The sequence below is a fragment of the Pollachius pollachius genome, assembly GCF_949987615.1.
Source record: "Pollachius pollachius genome assembly, chromosome: 4".
Lineage (NCBI taxonomy): Eukaryota > Metazoa > Chordata > Actinopteri > Gadiformes > Gadidae > Pollachius > Pollachius pollachius.
Genome location: NC_136937.1, coordinates 18824638 through 18845458, shown reverse-complemented (window position 1 = coordinate 18845458; position 20821 = coordinate 18824638). Strand labels below are relative to the sequence as shown.

The window sequence follows — 20821 nt, the reverse complement described above, 5'->3', positions numbered from 1 at the left end:
CTGCCAGATATGTCTCTCACTGGGAAGATAAAAATTGATTTGAAATGAGATATCAGAGAGAGAGATCCTTACAGATAATGTAACATACTGGGGAATTAAGGAATAGTTCTCTCTGTTATGTGTCTATACATCACGGCCGTTAAACAGATTAGAACGAGGACAGTAGCACTGTGCTCTGGTGTGAGTATGGTCCAGTGGGTTAAGGCCTGTCAGTCATCTGTCACTCCTCTCACCCTAGACGCCGTCAGCGTCAGCTCCGGGACCACTGCCGTGTACACCAGGTTGCCATTGACAACCAGCCGGATTTCGATGGAGTCTGTCGTGAACGCCAGGATGTATGGGAACGCACACACTGCACGCAGAAGAAACACACGACACGGAGCATGGAGGAGGATGAGCAATGGCCCCTAGGGTGCCCCTAGGGGCCACGCTCTGAACTACAGCCACATGCTGATAACCACTAAACACACACACCTGCAGACGCATGTGCACATACACACAAACACACACACGCACACACCTTCACACGCATTTGCCCATACACACAAACATACACACACAGAACAAGCCGCCACCCCGGCTGGCTTCTGTCCCGTCTACATGGCCTGGCGCGGCGTTACCATGGTTACATCACGCTCAGGGCCGGGGCCTCGCCGCCGGGGTAGGGTGCGGGAGGCAGCCGTTGCCGTGGTTACCTACCGATAGCATGAGGCATCTGGTTCCAGCTGAAGTGGAAGTCGGAGGTGTTGGACTGGATCATGGGGGTGGAGCCGTTGAACGGACACACCTTCTTGTAGTAGCAGCTGTCTGTCGGGGCGGAGAGGACATCTTAAGTTATTATTGTTATTTTACACATGCATTACTTTCCATGGAAAAGAGAAGGATAGGAAGTCTCCTCCTTTCTATAGCTTATGCAGACGGGAAGGCCACACCTCTCTGCCCGGAGCAGTCAGGGTGTGGCGTCTCGCTCAGGGTCACCTCGGTCCAGGAGGAGCCAGGGATTGAACCAGCAACCTTTCGGTTACCAGCCAACCCGCTCTACATCCTGAGCTACTGCAGCCCTCTAAAATTTTTATGATCAAAATTATTATGCAGGATTATTCAGGGCTTGTGTCCTACCCATTGTGTCTACCTCATATTAAATATGATAATCTTTATCTTTTATTAATCCAGTGGCATGGTCTTTCTTTGGACCATTTGAGGCCTCTATCTCCATGTTGTCCATGTGACGTTCGATATTTAATATACATGGGTGGCCATTCTTTATCTTTATAGCTGCAACCTCACTCTCTAGGGACACAAATAAAGTAACTTAACCTATCATTAAAAACAACTACTCTTCCTTGATTTGAGAAATGTTTTGTCACAGAACCAATATTCGGGTCTGTACGTTAAGTGCACGGTCTGAACCCAGGGGCATCAATCCTCAGTCTGTGTGTAATGAAGTGTCCCAGTGAGAGAACAGGTGGACGTACAGTTGAAGCACAGCAGCAGGCCGGCCTCGCCGTCCTCGTAGACGTCGATGGCGCCGACAAAGTTGACCTGTGAGCAGAGAGCAGCAGTGGGCCGTGAAGGAGCCGTTACGCAGCATGCATTACTCACTCACACTCCCAGCACCCTTGTCTTATTTAGCAGGCTGTTTTATCCAGAGTTGCTTAAAGCGAATTATGACACGAGTCGTTAATCAGCCTGGCGCCTACAGGTAGGGTTCAACCTCGGGGCTCAAACACAGAACGTTTGGGCTGGGAGTCGGACCACAAAACTTCACTACCCTCCCCCCCTCCCCACGCTTACACAATGTCTGATTCATTAGTGCCCAATTCCTCTCTTTTTCACAGACATATATATATATCAGTTGAGCAACACAATTTCACAGTGGAAATTCTCAAACAAGGAATGCAGATTCAGTGAAGAGCACAGCTGCTGTGGCTCCAGCTGGTTTATTCCCAGTGCGGCCCTCCTCCGCGGGGAGCTGCAAACATGATGGTGCCTCCTGTCTCGGTAACCAAGAGGCAAATGGACCGGGCAACAGGCGGGCCACTCAGATCCCTGAGAAGCCCCGGCAGAGACCACTTTGATAGAATTTTGGGCTGAATGGGTGTGTTTGTGTCTGTGTGTGATTGTGGTCGGGTTTGTTTGTATTTGTGTGTCTGTCTGTTTCCCATTCCTATTACCATTTGCATATGTATGTATTTGTCTATGAATATGTGTGTGTGTGTTTGTGTTTTTGTCCGTTCACATTTTTGTCAACATATAAGTGTGTGTATGTGTGTGTATGTATGGGTCTGTGTGTTTTTCAGTGAGTATGTTTCTACATGAAAATGCGCGCGCATGTGTGTGTTTCTCTATGTGCGCGTGTGTTTTTGTGTGTTTCTGTGTGTGTGTGTGTGTGTGTGTGTTTGTTTGTGTGTGTGTTACTCTATACGTGTGTTTGTGTGTGTTGCTCCTATATGTGTGTGTTTGTGTGTGTGTGTGTGTTGCACTATATATATGTATTTATGTATGTTTAGCTCTATACAGTATATATAGGTGTGTGTGTGTGTGTGTGTGTGTGTGTGTGTGTGTGTGTGTGTGTGTTGCTCTATATATATGTGTGTTTGTGTATGTGTGTGTGAGTTGCTTTATACTGTATATATGTGTGTGTGTGTGTGCTGCTCTATACTGTATATATGTGTGTGTTGCTTTAAACTGTATACATGTATGTATGTGTTTCCCTCTGTGTGTGTGTCTCACCCTACTGGCGTCCACGTGGTGCAGGCGGTAGGCGTCCCCGGTGCTCTCGTTGATCAGGTCAAACTGGTGTTTGTACGCCACGCAGATCATGTTGTCGTTCTCCCCTGTGGGCCCGTCCACCAGCGCCATCACCACGGGGGGGTCGCACAGGCAGATCTCCTGGGGACAGGGCAGGGCCACGTTTGGATTTACATTTATATGTTAGGGGATTTGGCTCACGCTTTTATAGAAAGCGAATTACAACCATTCATTCACACCTTCCCACACCGACGGCGGAGTCAGCCACGCAGGGCGACAGCCAGCTCGTCAGGAGCAGTCAGGGTGAGGCTTCTCGCTAGGAGGAGCCAGGGATTGTTCGATAGCAACCTTGTGGTTACCAGTCAACCCCATCTACCTCATGAGCTACTGCTGCCCGCGGGATCCACGCAGACTGTCTTTCCATCTATTTATTTGCTTCCTTCGATTTACTGACTGAACTTTTCTTTACAGAAATCATTGAGAGCAACGCATTAAAATTATTATAAAAGTATGAGTAATAAGCTCCTCCTAGCGTCGAGGTGTCCCTGAGCAAGACCCCTAACCCTGATTGCTCCTGACGAGCTGTCTGTCGCCCTGCGTAGCTGACTCAGCCGACGGTGTGTGAATGTATGGATGAATGGGTGAAAGTTAGGCAATATCGTATAGCGCTTTGAGTGGCCACTAGTTAGAAAAAGCGTTGTTTAAAAGCAGTCCATTAACCATTTACCACGTTGGGATCCACTCGGACCTCGGGCCGCCACAACAACCTATTGATTAGCCTATCTCGATTTTCCGACGGAACTTTTTTTACGGAAGTAATTGAGAGCAACACATTAAAGTAAAAATAAAAGTATGACTCATAAATGGGACTGGGAAATTATTGTCATGATTTAGTTGGTCGGCAAACAGCCGAAAACGAGCTCATCTAGCTCTGCATTCAGCCAACTTTAATAAAACAAGGTGCAGAAAGGGAAAGTAATAATGATGGAACATACAAGGACATAGGTTAGGGTGCTAGGAGCCTGCAGACACTTCGGGCGGGGCTCCTTAGTTTAAATGTCAGGCGGGGACGATTCGATAGGTCCAACTGTCTGCTTGAAAGAGCAATAAGATGTCGGGGCTAACACGCACACACTCACGCAGACACACACGCACAAGCACGGACATACACACCGGCATGCTCACGCACACACACACAAACAGATACAAGCACAAATACACACACATGCACACACACGCAGTCCCGTACCCGTATGTACTGAAACTCCTCGACTGGCGAGTCTGTAGCCGATGCCATGGCGCTGAAGCCCTCAGGGCGGGGCTGTTTCCTGGTGATGAGGAGGAGCTTGTTCCTGATGGCCGCCACTATCCTCAGCTCTGAGCCATGGTGTGTGTTGATGGCGTACAGGTGGCAGCCTGCATAGACACACACAGAAGACATAGGTCAAGGACCGCATAGACACACACACACACACACACACACACACACACAAGACAGGTCAACGACCGCATAGACACACACACACACACACACACACACACACACACACGACAGGTCAGACAGACAGATAGTAAGATAGAAAGAAGGAGAGACAGACAGATAGATAGAGACAAACAGACAGACATACAGAAAGATAGAGAGACAAACAGACAGACAGATAGATATAGACAAACAGACAGCCAGACAGACAGAAGACAGACAGAAAGACAGCCTTCCTTTAGTTTTCAGACAGATAGATGCATACATAGATTGACAAACAGACAGACGGATGGACAGACAGTTTTCTACATACATAGATTGACAGACAGACAGCCTACCTTTAGTTTTCTCCAGTTTGTTCTCTCTGCTGTCACACTTGCTTCGTACGGCCTGCTTCTCCTCCAGTCCTCTCTTCAGTGAGCTGAGTCTGAACACGTACAGGCGAGCGTCTTTACCTGCAACCACAGAATGAACTCAATGAATAAAACCTGCTAAACTGTCCTTTGGCACACAAGGCTAATTGCCAGCTTGTCCAAATGTGGAGTGGGCTTTGAACACTGTATGACAGTTGCTAGAAAAGTGTCTGTGCTCATGGAAACACAAAGCAGCGACCAGCATTTCCACACACAAACAAAAAATAATTACTGTGGAGTTTGTGTTTGTTTTGGTCCTGAGAAGACTTCAGGCAACGGTTTGAAATGCATCCAATTAAAGGATTTCATTTTTTAAATTAAATGGGACTATTCTATTTCTGCTATAATCTTTTTTTGTATGATCATATTTTGGTGTCTGTTTGTCGACTGACTGCCCAGACTTCCTGGTCAGCCGGAGGGTAGCCAGCCAGGAAATCGTTACACTGTTCAATTGAATTAAGCAGTAGGCTGTTTGTTTAATAGGTCAACGAGGTCCTGCAGCACAAAAAGAACGTACACACATACACACTCACATGCACGCACGCACAAACACACACACACACACACACACACACACACAAACACACAACTGAGCTTAGCTTCCTGTCAACACAGTATGTGATCAATATGTTCACTAAAGCTGTGGACAGAGCTCTTGTGACAGAGGGATATAAAATAGCTGGAAACAGAGAGAGTGAGAGAGAGAGAGAGAGAGAGAGAGAGAGAGAGAGAGAGAGAGAGAGAGAGAGAGAGAGAGATGTTGTTGAACTGTGGAGTTTGCTCAACAGAAAATGCATTTGTTTTGTTCCTATTTCCCCCTTCATACACTTTGAATGAATGCATTCATAGGGTTAGGGTTGAATTAAATAATTCAGGGTCAGTTAGGCTATGAATTGCATAAAAAAATGAACATCTTTGCTTAGAACAACGGCCCATGCACCAGCCATGTCATCTAGCTCAAGCACTAATTCATCCGGATGTATGTTAATGTTCTACAAAAACCATAGCATGTCAATGGATCGCACAGGTCTTTCTCCTCATCAACACTTAAACCAAGGCATCTCCATCCAACATGGGGATGGATGAATGGAGGATTCTGGCTGGTTCCTGGGTCCAGAATGGGCAATGGAGGGCATTCTGGGTAATGATTAGAGTTATGATGGATGATGTATGGATGATAGATGATAGATAATGGATGGATGATGGATGGATGAATGGATGGAGGTGTCTTGGTTCTGGACGGGGGTCCCAGGTAGACCCACCTTTGTCAGCCCTGGTGACCAGGAGGTCCTGAGGCTCCAGGATGTGCATCTGCTTCACCACCAGGGTCTTGTCGAACACCTGCACGGGCGGCGCCGCCAGCTGCTCTGGAGACACCAAACACACACACACACAAAACACACATCACACACACATTACGCACACACACACACACACACACACACACACACACACACACACACACACACACACACACACACACACACACACACACACACACACATTCCAGACACATAACCCACACAAACACATAAGTTGGACTATTCGTTTTTCTTTTTGGTACATTCGTTCTATTTTCTTACTGTATTTTTGTGTATAAATTTCTATATTTTAATATTTTTTTATTCATTCATATTTTTTTATGTGCCATTTTTATACAGTCTTTTATATTTTGAGCACATATGAAATACAGATAACATACATGAATAAAGTACATTGATTACATACATTATCCATTACTAGCTCATTTCTTGGCACATTTGAAAACCAGCAGAAATGGTTTAATAATAAGTGTATAGGGCTTCAAACTTACAACCCCCCCAAACATCTCCTTTATGCATATTAAATGAAACTATGCCCTCTGCTTGCAGCCCTACGTCACTGAGGCTTGGAGAGGACAGGGAACTGATCACACGGCACTCACCGATATTAGACTGTGTTGGGTCGCAGCCTAAAAGAGGAATTAGAATGAAATAAATTAAACAGAAGAAACATAATCACATTTGTAGACATGGCTACGGATTGAGTGGGGGAGAGGATGAGAATGAGACGGAGAGAGTGAGAGAGAGAGAGAGACATAGAGAGAAAGAGAGAGGAAGAGGACAATGGAGGGCTATCGATAAGCCTGACCTCACCGTCCAACACCATGACCCCTGCTGTGTCCGTGGCAACAAGCAGAGACTGACCCCAGGAGTCGGCGCACACAATCTCGTACGGGAACGTGCTGCAGAATGGCTGTGATTCCCATGGCTACAGAAAACACACACACACAAATATGAAAAAAACACACACACAGACACACACAAACATACACATACACACACATATGAAAACACATACACACACACATATGAAAACACAGGCACACACAGACACCAAACACACACACATACACACAGATCAAAACCACACACACAAACAGATAAAAACATACAGACAAAGTATGTCATGCACACAGAGACAAAAACATCTGCTGAGGTGTTTTTGCTAAGCACTCCCTTGATGTACATTACAGTTGGTGTGACCCAGGTTCGATGCAACCTGCTGGGCTATGCTACATGCTACTCCCACTTCCCTTCGACCCGCCCCCAGATGGTCTTCCTCCCAGGAAGACCATCTGAGGGGACCATCTTCCTTCCCAGGAAGACCATCTGTCCAAACCTTGGGATGTCCAAACCTTGGGATGCTGTCCAAACCTTGGGATGCTGTCCAAACCTTGGGATGTCTACCGTAAGATGCTGTAAGCAGCTTAGACCCTCCCTGGTGGCATAACCTTTCCTTATTCCCTCAACAATGTCATGCTCTTTAGCGGGGACAGGCAGGGCCCACTGGTGCTACAGTGATGGCTTCACCTCTTTCCGACATAGGCCAGTGGTTACAAGGCTGGTGGGGGCGTCTCCTCGCACAATGGTCTTCAGCTTCAGCGCCTGGAGAAGCAAAAAGCAGCACAGGGTCCACCGTGGAGACTGTCAATACTGCCTGGTTCAATGGGCCTCTCAATGGGTGGATGTACGTACGTTAGTGAGTGCATGATCTCTTGAGATCTCTCAAGTGTGTGTGGTGATGGCTGGTGTAACCAGTGCACATTGATTGTTAAATGCACAACACTTGTGCATCCTCACCCAGTCCCAGAGTCCAATCAGTCTGACCAGGGTCAGTGAGGCTGCTTAAACCAGCCATCATCCACACACTCTCCCCACCAAGTCTCTATGTATGTATCCTGTATGCCTAAGTCTGTCTATATAAGTGATGCTACCTGTCCTACCCATGTCTCTATCCATGTATGTCTCTATGTATGTCTCTATGTATCTAAGTCTCTATGCATGTCTGTATGCATTTCTCTATGTATCTAAGTCCATATGTAAGTGTCTGTATTTCAGTTTCTATGTACCTAAGTGTGTCTCTATAAGTGGTGCTATCTGTCCTAGCCATGTCTCAACGAATGTCTCTATGTATCGAAGTGTGTCTCTCTCATCGGTGCTACCTGTCCTAGCCATGTCTCTATGTATGTATCTACGTATCTAAGTGTGTCTCTATAAGCAGGGCTACCTGTCCTAGCCATGTCTCTATGTATGTATCTATGTATCTAAGTGTGTCTCTATAAGCGGAGCTACCTGTCCTAGCCATGTCTCTATGTATGTATCTATGTATCTAAGCGTGTCTCTATAAGCGGAGCTACCTGTCCTAGCCATGTCTTTATGTATGTATGTATCTATCTAACTGTGTCCCTATAAGCGGGCTACCTGTACTAGCAATGTCTCTATGTATGTATCTATGTATCTAAGTGTGTCTCTACAAGCGGAGCTACCTGTCGTAGCCATGTCTCTATGTATTTATCTATGTATCTAACTGTGTCTCTATAAGCGGTGCTACCTGTCCTAGCCATGTCTCTATGTATGTATCTATGTATCTAACTGTGTCTCTATAAGCGGTGCTACCTGTCCTAACCATGTCTCTATGTATGTATCTATGTATCTAACTGTGTCTCTATAAGTGGTGCTACCTGTCCTAGCCATGTCTCTATGTATGTATCTATGTATCTAAGTGTGTCTCTATAAGCGGAGCTACCTGTCCTAGCCATGTCTCTATGTATGTATCTAAGCGTGTCTCTATAAGCGAGACTACCTGTCCTAGCCATGCCTCTATGTATGTATCTATGTATCTAAGTGTGCCTCTATAAGCGGAGCTACCTGTCCTAGCCATGTCTCTATGTATGTATCTATGTATCTAAGTGTGTCTCTATAAGCGGGGCTACCTGTCCTAGCCATGTCTCTATGTATGTATCTATGTATCTAAGTGTGTCTCTATAAGCGGGGCTACCTGTCCTAGCCATGTCTTTATGTATGTATCTATGTATCTAAGTGTGTCTCTATAAGCGGGGCTACCTGTCCTAGCCATGTCTTTATGTATGTATCTATGTATCTAAGTGTGTCTCTATAAGCGGGGCTACCTGTCCTAGCCATGTCTCTATGTATGTATCTATGTATCTAAGTGTGTCTCTATAAGCGGGGCTACCTGTCCTAGCCATGTCTTTATGTATGTATCTATGTATCTAAGTGTGTCTCTATAAGCGGGGCTACCTGTCCTAGCCATGTCTCTATGTATGTATCTATGTATCTAAGTGTGTCTCTATAAGCGGGGCTACCTGTCCTAGCCATGTCTTTATGTATGTATCTATGTATCTAAGTGTGTCTCTATAAGCGGGGCTACCTGTCCTAGCCATGTCTTTATGTATGTATCTATGTATCTAAGTGTGTCTCTATAAGCGGGGCTACCTGTCCTAGCCATGTCTCTATGTATGTATCTATGTATCTAAGTGTGTCTCTATAAGCGGGGCTACCTGTCCTAGCCATGTCTCTATGTATGTATCTATGTATCTAAGTGTGTCTCTATAAGCGGGGCTACCTGTCCTAGCCATGTCTTTATGTATGTATCTATGTATCTAAGTGTGTCTCTATAAGCGGGGCTACCTGTCCTATCCTGACGAACTCTGCTTGCCGAGCCTCCTCCTTCTTGCGCGCTGACTTAGGCGACTCAGGGAGCACGTCGCTGAAGGAGCGTCGGTTCAGCATGTTCTGCGGAGAGAAAGGAACCTACGCATGGAACACCGACATGCAAACACACACACAAACACACGGGTATCGATACACACACGCACACACACATGGAAATAGAGGATGAAACAGAAAACAAGAAGGGTCTCAGATTGACCCGGCAACAGCAGAGATGGGAGGGCGGGAGGTCATTGAGGCAGAAACCAAGTCACGGTACAGGAGCAACAGTGAACAGTGAACAGTGGGGGGGTGGGAGTCAAAGTGATCAGAGACATGGTGGGGGTGGGGGCAGGGGGGTAGTAAGAGGGGGAGGAGTCAAAGTGATCAGAGACGTGGTGTGGGAGGGTAGTAAGAGGGGGAGGAGTCAAAGTGATCAGAGAGGTGTGGTGTGTGGGGGGGGGGGGGGGGGGGGGGGCTGTGATCCCTGCTCAGAAAGACAGCATTGCAGTATTATACAGTGTGTTGCTTTATGCAGAGGCACACCTCGCCAGCCAGGGCTGCAGAGGAAGCGGTTCAGAGCAGAGTAAAGTGGAGGTACACAGCGATACGCTGGGTGAAACGCCACAGACAGGAGAGTCTTCCTTTGTTCCCCCTTTTGCCTGAATGGCCTTTGAGAACGTGGACAATAAAGGAGACACGACTGTGGTCCTAAAGGGTAGAGGAGCAAGGGTAAGGTTTGAAGGGGGGCTGGAGGGGACACAGGGGCCAGACTCCCTCTCGGGGGGTCGGGTGTACCTTGGGCAGGTCAGGCATCAGGTCCTGGCACAAAGAGCGGATCAGCATGTCCAGGGTCCGCTGGCGCTTCTGGGCGAAGGTGGGCGTCTCCAGCGTGGCTTTCTCTCCGTTGATTACTGCAGGGTCAGAGGGTCAGAGGTCAGTGGGCCGCTAGACTAGCGGAGGGCTCTGCTAGCCTCAGGCGTCACCGCTATTGTCTCTGCTTACGTTTTACTAGCAAAAAGTCCCTGAATTCTTGGTGGTCCGTAAACACTGGGGGGGAGGGGAGTGGCGGTCCGAACAGAGGAACGCTCTCTTCTGAGAAGATCTTCAGTCTGGGGAGGAGGAACACACACGTCCGTGTCAGGGATCAGTACAGCGAACCGGCGGTATTGATAAATGATAAACCCTGATATGGTGAGGTCTTGAATCATCCTGAAGTGTTGATTTGGGAAAGGCTTGCTGTACATTATCCTTCTTATTACTGGGATACTAACTGCATAAATCAATCATTTGACAAAATAAATTATTATTTTATTGATTTAAAAGAATGTCGTTGCTTCATGATTGAGTGTTCAACCAAGTTGTGTGATAGAATTCTATATCGACATCTACAATTACTTCAACTGACACATAGAAAGTTTTACATAAGTCGTTGCTTATGTCAAAACTCAAATCAAAACTACTCACCTGTAACTGTCGTTCTCTCTGTTGTATCTAACTAATGCAAATATATCTGAGAATAAAGTCAAGGCAACAAGATGCAGCACCCTATGCAGTTTGATAGAACATTATATGTACCAAGTAACAAACTATGTAAAAATATCTAACTAACCAAATTAAAAAGTGGGATTGTGTGCGAGAATAAATATTGAATAGAAAAACAGTATAATGAAAAATATATATCCGGTAAATGTCTCTATGCACAATATGAGTGCTAGAAATGATATGTCAATTTACAAGAAAACAACATATAAATGTATCCGTAAAATGATAGGTGAGCGGTAGAACTGATAGGTGAGTGGTAGAACTGATAAGTGAGCGGTAGAACTGAGAGGTGAGCGGTAGAACTGATAGGTGAGCAGTAGAACTGATAGGTGAGCGGTAAAACTGATGGGTAAGCAGTAGAACGGTGAGGTAGGATACGGGTGAAGTGTGATCGGATCATGGACGGCTTAAAGGAGGGCGAGGCGTCCTCTCCTTCCTGGAACACGATGGTGACGATGTCGTTTCCGATGTGTCTCTTCCTCTCAACCTGCAGAGAAGCAGAGAGATGGGAAATAAGGACAAAGGGAGACATGACGCACACATGACGTTAGTTAATAAGCTCCATGGTGTCTGGCTTCTGTCAGCCTTTAAGGTTCATCAGTCTGAAGGATCGCAAGGTCCACCAGATGATTCAATCCTAGTCTGTAGTCACGTCCGTGCGGGGAAATGTATTTATGCAGCACTTTAAAACGCAGAATGGCTGGGAATCAAAGAGCTGTAGGGAGAGATAGTGGAGAATGCATGCAGCCGACTGCGACAGAATGAAATTACGACAACATAGGAGAGTAGAGGAAATACTCTAGCACTGCAGCAAAAGTAGTGACAGAGTGTGGTTGAGTCGGAAACGTACGCATTCACTTGCTAACACCACTACACAATGCTAACACATGTGTGTGTGCGTGTTTAAAGTTTCTTTGCCAATGCATTTGTTTGTGTGTTTGTCTGTGTGTGTGTATCTTAGATATTGCTTGCGTGCTTGACTGCGGGTCTATCTGTGGGTTTGAGCTGCGCGTTTGCTCATCACGTGTGTGTGGGTGTCTTAGATATTGATGTGTGTGTGCGACTGTGCGTGCGCGACTGTGCGTGCGTGTATGTGTGTTTGAGCTGTGTGTTTGCTAAGCCCGTGCACGTTTGTGCGTTCTTTGAGTGTGTGTTGACGGGCTGCACCATCTGCGAGGGCACTGCAGTGGTCCAGGATGCTAACAAGCCTCAGTTCGCCTGGCCTCACACGGCCTGCGTCGCCACACCACCCCTTTAGCCAAGTATGCTAATTCAAGGACTTGTAATCTTCTCACAACTACAACAGCAGTGACAGCGCCCCCCCGATCACCACACACACACACACACACACACACACACACACACACACACACACACACACACACACACACACACACACACACACACACCTGCTCCCCCCCTCCTTCTAGACTTCAACCAGTTATTTTCCATCCCCTCTGTCTATCTCTGCTGCATACACCTACATATTAATGCAACATCAGCATCAACTCACACATGAACACACACACACACACACACACACACACACATGCACACACTCACACACACACACACACACACACACACACACACACACACACACACACACACACACACACACACACACACACACACACACACTAGGGTGCATCAAAAAACACAATTCTTGAATTTTGATATGGCTGGGTGCTAAAAGTGTTCCAATATATGTAGAAACAACACATGCAAAATATTTTTTCCAGTACATGATGATTTAGGGGCGCCACCGCACATCTGTTTTTGTTGGATAAAGTGGTTAACAGGGCTGAATGGTTGCCATGGAGATCTGAGGTAAACAATACTACAGCTCAAGAAAACTGAGGTGAAACAGAGGTGGTATCATATCTGTAGTTGTGTCTTTGTATAGTTATTTAATCATAAGTCATTTAAGCCGTGTTTATAGGATTTGGTGCTCATTACATCTAGGTAACGTTAACTAGCAACAGTTTGCTATCTATGTTAGCTAGGCTATTAAGCTTAACATCAACAGTATTCTAGAGTGGACACACACGCACACACACACACAAACACACACACGCACACGCACACGCACACACACACACACACACACACACAGACTGGGCTGCTACAATTAGTGGATCGAAATAAGTTTGACAACCGATCAATCATTTTGGCCATTGTTCAAGAACAAATTACAAGAGTTAAATCTTAAATCTGTTGTTCGTGGATCATTATAAAATGAATAGTTTTGATTTCTTGGCTAGTGGTCGGATAAAGAAATAACATAAAAGACATCACTTTGGACACTAGTAACTTTTGATGGAATTTGGTATTATTTATTTAATACACTTTATGTATCAAATGATTTATCCATTAATCGAAAGAAAAATAGGACGATTCATTGACTATGAAGATAATCATTAGTTGCAGCCCTAGCACACACCCATACACACACACACACACACACACACACACACACACACACACACACACACACACATACACACACACAAGCCACCACACACACCCACGCACACACCCACACCCACACCCACGCACACAAACACACACACAAATAGAGGACACTGTCAGAAGACTTTGCCTAGGGGTTGAGCGTGGGTCTTCTTCCCTCCCATGCCCTTCCTTTGTTATCGCCCCATGTTCTGTTCTGAACAATAAGGTCCTTCTGCGGGTGGGGGCAGGAGAAGGCGCAGCCAGCAGCCATTAAGAGGTTTCTGCATCAGGTTATCTGAATATGTCAAGCAATAACATTTGAATTTGAAAGCATTGGTTGTTTTCCAGAGGTCTTCTACCAAACCAGTTATTACAAATAAACCAAGTAAACCGGTATGATTATTGGAGGCTTTGCTGTACAATAAACATCAGTTGCACAATACTGACAGTTCTGTAGAGCTATGGCTATGGTAAAGAGCGGTTCGATCTTAATGGTGAAGTGCACTTGCATTGCAGAATAAAGTAACCTATATAAAGTAACCAAGTGTTGAACATTAACTTAACTAAATAATTGTTATATTATATACAGGATCAATCACCTGTCCCTCCTCCTATATCTCCAATGTCTGATTAGGTGGACTAACCTCAGTCACATATCCAGACCTACAACAGACAATACTATCCAGACCTACGAAAGACAATATTTTATTTCTGGCACCCAACAACACAGCACAATGTCATAGTTTTAATAGTTGGTGAGGCCTAATATTTGTTTTTGCCTCCAGCCAACGCAATGACGTCCACTTTAAAAAGGGTATATTGAATATAAAACAAAATATATATATCATACCCACTGATCTGCTGTCTCCTCTGATGTATTTTGTAGCATTAAAGTTAATGGTTGCGTTTAAGTGAATCCATTTTCTACAGTGTTGTGTTTTTACGTAAAGCATGTCGTCCTACAGTATAACTGTGTTTGTTCACCCTGTTTCCTGTGCTGGATTATAACAGCACTACCATCCCTGACATTTCAGTATCCGAACAGAACAATGACCATGGACAGATAAATAGCATTTAACCGATTCAGCCATGAGAACAAAGGCTTTTAAGTACAGCTACATGGACCCAACCCACGGGGATTAATGCAATCACAGACAGAGAAGAGCAACAATAAGACCATGGCAGGGCTGGAATGGCCAGAGGGGAAAGATATTGTTTCCAGAGCCTTAATAGTCCCTGTGGTGGAGTAGAAACGGCCTGCATCAAGACGACATGAGACTATAGTCCGGGCCTCTATGGCCTAGTCTTTGGATGTAGAACCACTATTTTCTGTTCTCCACACATGAAAGTCAAACTGATCATCTCTAGCACAACTGGTCAAAGAATGGCTGCAATGTTACCAGGTTATGTGGCTAGATGCTTTGAGTAACAGTTTCTCAACATACCAAACCATGGCACAAGAGAGAGAGGGGGAGAGAGAGAGAGAGAGAGAGAGAGCGAGAGAGAGAGAGAGAGAGAGAGAGAGAGAGAGAGAGAGAGAGAGAGAGAGAGAGAGAGAGAGACCTAACCTCCCACCTGCTGTTTGTTCTCCTTGGAGTAAGGTAACATGGTGGAGACGTGGAACATGAGTTCATGGCCCTGATACACGGTGTAGATGGATTGCATTCCTGTAGTGTCATCTGTGGTGGAGAGAGAAGGAAAACGGTCATGATTGGGACAGTCGAAGGGTACTGGATTCGATCCTCAGTGTCTGTAGTCTGTGTCTCATAGCCACGCCTAGCTGTTCCTTAATGACATGCATCTCAATTTGCTGAAGGTGACTTTGGCTCAAAGCACCTGCTAAATAAATAACTTGTGAATATAAGGAGAAAAAAACAATGACAAGGTGTTAAGAAATACCCATGACTAGATCCATGACTCCAGCTCAGAGTCCATCGACATTATTATGAGTAGCATGCAGGTGCGATAAGACGTGTGATACAGTTATGAGACTTACTCTTGGTGTCAAGCCCCCCGCGGTAGCCGGCCCACCCCTGCAACGTGACGCTGTCTCCCAGCAGGCTGAGGAACTTCTCAAAGCTCTCGCTGCCCGTCTCTGAAGCAGAACACACAGGGTGAGTGAGGGTTAGCAGCGCTTACTGTACATTTAGGGGATTTGCTGACACTTGTGTCCAAAGCGACTTACAACCATTTATTCACAAACCGTCGGCGGAGTCAACCACGCAGGGCGTCAGCCAGCTCGTAAGGAGCAGGTGTCTCTAAGTGACACTTAGACACTCGCTAGGAGAAGCCAGGGATCGAACTAGCAACCTTGCAGTTACCAGCCAACCCGCTGTAACTCCTGAGCCTCTGCCGCCCTCTGTACCACAGTACCACACATCTCTGTGTCGGTGCCAAGGTGTTAGCATGCCCTCGGCAGGTCACTTACCGTTGCTAAACATTTCGTCGTCTGTGAGCTGTCCGTCTTTGGCGTACAGCACGCCGAATTTGAAGTTGACAGAACCCTGTAAAGTAATATGGTATGATGAGAAGAATAAAATCAATCAGTTTCAAACAATAAAACTTCACAGGAAAATGTCATGGCAACAAAGCTATTCTAAACTGATTGGTTGGTAGAAACGGTCAAACTCTGTAACAGGCAATGAAGAAAACAAATCCATATCTAAACGGTAGTGTCAGCCCAAAGAAATACATGTAGTGAAATGTGACCATGTGTGCGGAAGCAGAAACAGGCCTAATGAGGCCAATTAAGGGCCTCTGATGCACTCCACCACGTTGGTCGCACTGCAGATGTGCTTACTTATCGGAGGTGATGCACCCTAATTGTCTGGTTCGGTTTGTGGGTAATGTTCAGTGGCCACACATTAAAAGACCCAGACGAAACAGAAATACCTTTAAAAAGATCTCATTTTAAAATGAGAGAAAGTGAAAAAACAAATGCCGCTTGAATGCCTATGCTGCTTGAATGCCAATGTAGACCGAATAAAATAAAAAACAGATCCATTGATTAAAAAGAGAGTTACTATACAGTCGCCATGGTAACTTGTAGCAGACCAGGAAATGAAACACTTACCTCCTGTTCCTCCAGCACAAGTAGATCCTATGGTAACAGAAACATAATGCAAACACAATATTTAACAGTTGGTTCCCTTTCAGCCGGGAGATCTGCTATCAAACCTACAGATTCTCAGGTTGATATATACTCACACTCCGATAGACCCCTGCTTCATTTCGAAAAAATAAAATAAAAGTACTTAGCTGTGTCACATCTTATCCTAGCTATCTTTGTTGTATACAGGGAATGGGTTAACCTAGCGATTGTGAGTGCTTGGCACTTGGTTCTATGAACATCCTTACTGTACCAATAGCGATATTTTTTTTTTCCTTCTTCTGACAAATGTATTTATTCCAAGTCTCTTGGATAAAAGTTTCTGCTAAATGCCCTAACTGTAAATGTAAATGTATTTCATGAAATACGCTCCGGTTTTACAACAGACCCATTTCTATATCTATGCGCTTACCTTCTGGATCTCTGGGTTGAGGATCTCCCGGGGGCCTCTCTCAAACCTGTCCAGGTTCATTGCACTGTGAAGAGGGGAAGCAACATCAACTTCACTGGTGCTGACCACACCTTCACACTCACACACACTCTGCTTTATCCATGAGGTTGACTCCAAGGATTAAGGTGTATTCTTCAGGCTATTCGGGATTGGTTAATGAAATGAAGTGATGGTGAGGTCATCTACGTCCGTCTTGCCCTGTCGTGTGTGATTGATAAAGTGAGTGATAGTGAGTGAGTGAGTAAGTGTGAGTGAGTGTGTGTGTGTGTGAGTCCAAGGTATCCTCATAAAATAGTTGGGGTGATAGTGTACGAAAAGTGAAGCACAATGTTTCGGAAGAATCCATGAATTTCCAGCAACAAAAGCGATCAGTTCTCCTGTGCGCTAAATAAAGGAAGAAATGGCTTTTATTCTCAGTGGAAATGGTGGACATTAATGGTGTGTTTTCTGACCTCTCAGGGAGGGATTACATCACCTCTGGTTGGGCTGGAACCACCACATTGATATTCTTGTGTATATCCTTTAGAACCTCTTTCATATAACACAGACCCCATGTCTTTAGCTCATTCCCAAGTGCATAACATCCCTAGATCACCCACCAATTCACGTCACTTCTGGTTGGGGGTCAGCAACCTTCAATATCAAAAGAGCCATTTCTGGTCCCTCCCACCAAATAAAATTGATCTGAAGCCACAAAACCAGCCTCAACCCCTAAAATGAAGAGAACACTGCATCTAACGTTCAATATATATAGTTATACTACGTATCAAATAACCAATAGCCTATAGTTGGTTGCATTTATGAAATGTGTTGGTGTAGGGATATTTTAGTTGACAAAATATTAATAATCAATATTAATCTGGTTCTCTATTCCTTATTCCTATAAATATGCAGCTTGCCATGATCACTGCAATCAAAAATAGAAATAGTCACTACACACTGAGCATGAATAATAACCTCTCACTAACACATGAGGGGGTCATTGCCTCTGCGGCACTCTGGGAGGCGCTGTTCTTTCTGGGGCACCTTAGTATATTAGTCTATTTCCTAGCCAGCGGAACCTAGTTTATGCCAAAAGCAAAACTATTTACGGCAGCTCAGCTGTCGCACGTAACGTCGTAATGGCATGAGCACTACGGATTGAAGGAAAATCAGGATAAAACCTTTATCTTCAGATGAGTAAATGACTGAAGTGCACTATTGGTTATGAATCCTTATCTAGGTTTGTGTAAATGAACCTTTACATATAACTCATAAACTCCTTATCAACGTGAACTGTGCACACATTGTGTACATTTAATGTTCCTCATCTCAGCGTCCCGCTGCTATCACAAGAATCTAGAAACAATATGTTCGTGGGGTTGTTCAGAATATTGTGTTCATAACATGTTCATGTATTGAATACAGGATATATGCGTGCATGCATGTTACAGAAAATTAAATAATGAGCATAGGTCATAGGTTGCATATGGATATATACGAGAACTGCTGGGCTGGGGGATTCCGAACAAAAATGTAGCTCATTGCTCCACATGTTTGAATTACGTGTTGTGTAATCAAATATATAATTAAGGTTATTTCTTAAATAGAATATAGCCAACCCCGATTATAGTCCCTCAAAAACCCCAAACGAGCATGAAAAACGCCACAAGCAGTTGAACTAACTAAACATCATCCTACAATCACTGAAGGAAGATTAAGACAATAGTAAGCAGGCACAATGTTTGCTAGAAATGTTATCAAAATATATTTTAATGCCAAAACAAGTGTATTATTGCATGTTGCCAGCGTTCTCTGGTTCTGTACCTTAGGGTAGGATCACTGATCACTTGTGTTTCTGGAATCTTACGACAAATTGTGCATATCCTTCATAAGGCATCATAAAAATGTTGGATGAGACCAGCATGGTGAGTGAGTTTGTGAGTGTGTATGTGTATGTGTTTGTGTGTGTGTGTGTGTGTTATTGTGTTTGTGTGTGTGTGTCTGTGTTTATTTTTGTGTGTTTGTGTGTGTGTGTGTCTGTGTGTTTGTGTGTGTGTGTGTGTAGCAACAGGTGGCGTTTCTTACCTTAGGATAGACTTCACTGATAAGGTTTTTGTAGGACAGTAGGGGAGGCTTATCTTCAAGGTCCCCTGAGAGAGAGAGAGAGAGAGAGACAGAGAGAGAGAGAGAGAGAGAGAGAGAGAAAGAGTGAGACAGGATGTTTTTACTTCGGCTGATTTTAATTCGATAGAGCCCCCAAAATATTGTGGAGGAAAGTAACCCATTCTGAGTTGGTCACTGTGGTATAAGCGAAATAAACCACTCCGGGCGGTCCCGTTATTGAGGGGATATAATAATGGAACAGTTGTTTATCTCTAACATGAAGCACATGGTTATAGCAAGTACAAAGCATCGTGTAGCGTCTTATCCTAGCTATCTTTGTTGTTTACGGGGAATGGGTTGACCTAGCGATTGTTATTGCTTGGCACTTGGTTCTATGAACATCCTTACAGCCCTAAAGGTAAATGTGAATGTAAGCACATGCAACAGGTAGGCACGGAGACAGCGGGTGGAGCGTGTGTTCACTCACAGTCTTCCTCCAGAGGATGGCGCGGTACTGCGGCACCCGCTGGTTGTTCTGGTCCGACAGCACCACAGAGAGATAGAAGGGGTTCTTTTCTGCATCGGTGCCCACGTAATTCTGATGAACTGAGACAGCACACAACGCACAGCCATTAGGGAATACAGACATTCACACAGAGGTACACACACACACCCATACACACATATGCATACAAACGCATCCATGCACACACACGCACACACATATACACGCACGCATACGTGCACACACACAGACACAAACAGACACACACACACACACACACACACACACATATGCACACATATGCACACACACACACACACACACACACAAACACACGCTCACACACACTACATTCTCAGGGTATTTACGTGTTGGTTTACTCTCGTATAACAATCTCCATTGTGTTTCATTCCTCCTACGTATTGCTGACCTGCATTCTCCCTGTCCGGGTGCGTGGCCTAGGGCAGGCGTCCCTTGACAACACAACACAGCTCCACATTCATGCCTCTGCCTATTTTGTTGGCAAGGCTACATCTTCAGAGTCAACACTGAATTAACCTCTGAAACCAATTAAAACCTGCCTTCCACCACACGCTGCCTGCCTGGCTCATTCTCTACCTCGGTCTGCCTCTCCCTCTCTCTGCTTTTTTATGCGTGTGTGGATCCTTTGTGTGCCTTGTGTGATATCTCCTTGCTGTGTATTCAATGTATTTTTACACCCTTTCCTCGACAGCACCAGGTGTGTGTACCATCCTCGATGCACTACGGTACAGTAAGGAACAGTGGGAGGGATGGTCGACTTTTTCTTCAGTAAAACTTGCATTAAATGCAATCATATATAATAATAATGTAACAATGAATACTACATTCATGAGCATCTTTATTTGTAATCGCAAAGACTTACTTGATTCACGTCTGTTTTACTAATGCTGTTTATGGATCCAGCATGGGTGAATAACAGAACAACCCTGATATGGGTAGAGCGTACTGCAAGATGTGTGCGACGGACTGTCCAAAGCCAAGCTATCGCAACACTT

The 20821-nt window shown here is 45.0% G+C and overlaps 1 protein-coding gene across 1 annotated transcript in view; it reads right to left on the bottom strand.

The window, feature by feature from the left end:
• garnl3 (GTPase activating Rap/RanGAP domain like 3) overlaps window positions 1-20821 on the bottom strand; it is a gene marked incomplete at its 5' end in the record, with an annotated part of 33006 nt that overhangs the window by 8501 nt on the left and 3684 nt on the right. Inside the window, 22 exons of the mRNA XM_079734235.1 lie at window positions 234-352; window positions 700-807; window positions 1476-1542; window positions 2734-2892; window positions 4001-4167; window positions 4570-4686; window positions 5907-6011; window positions 6569-6595; window positions 6780-6894; window positions 7497-7571; window positions 9615-9719; window positions 10434-10549; window positions 10641-10747; window positions 11103-11148; window positions 11559-11667; window positions 15210-15313; window positions 15631-15729; window positions 16063-16138; window positions 16708-16734; window positions 17156-17219; window positions 19262-19326; window positions 19767-19885. Of these exons, the coding sequence (XP_079590361.1) occupies window positions 234-352; window positions 700-807; window positions 1476-1542; window positions 2734-2892; window positions 4001-4167; window positions 4570-4686; window positions 5907-6011; window positions 6569-6595; window positions 6780-6894; window positions 7497-7571; window positions 9615-9719; window positions 10434-10549; window positions 10641-10747; window positions 11103-11148; window positions 11559-11667; window positions 15210-15313; window positions 15631-15729; window positions 16063-16138; window positions 16708-16734; window positions 17156-17219; window positions 19262-19326; window positions 19767-19885 (2096 nt within the window). The remainder of the gene's footprint in view (window positions 1-233; window positions 353-699; window positions 808-1475; window positions 1543-2733; window positions 2893-4000; window positions 4168-4569; window positions 4687-5906; window positions 6012-6568; window positions 6596-6779; window positions 6895-7496; window positions 7572-9614; window positions 9720-10433; window positions 10550-10640; window positions 10748-11102; window positions 11149-11558; window positions 11668-15209; window positions 15314-15630; window positions 15730-16062; window positions 16139-16707; window positions 16735-17155; window positions 17220-19261; window positions 19327-19766; window positions 19886-20821) is intronic.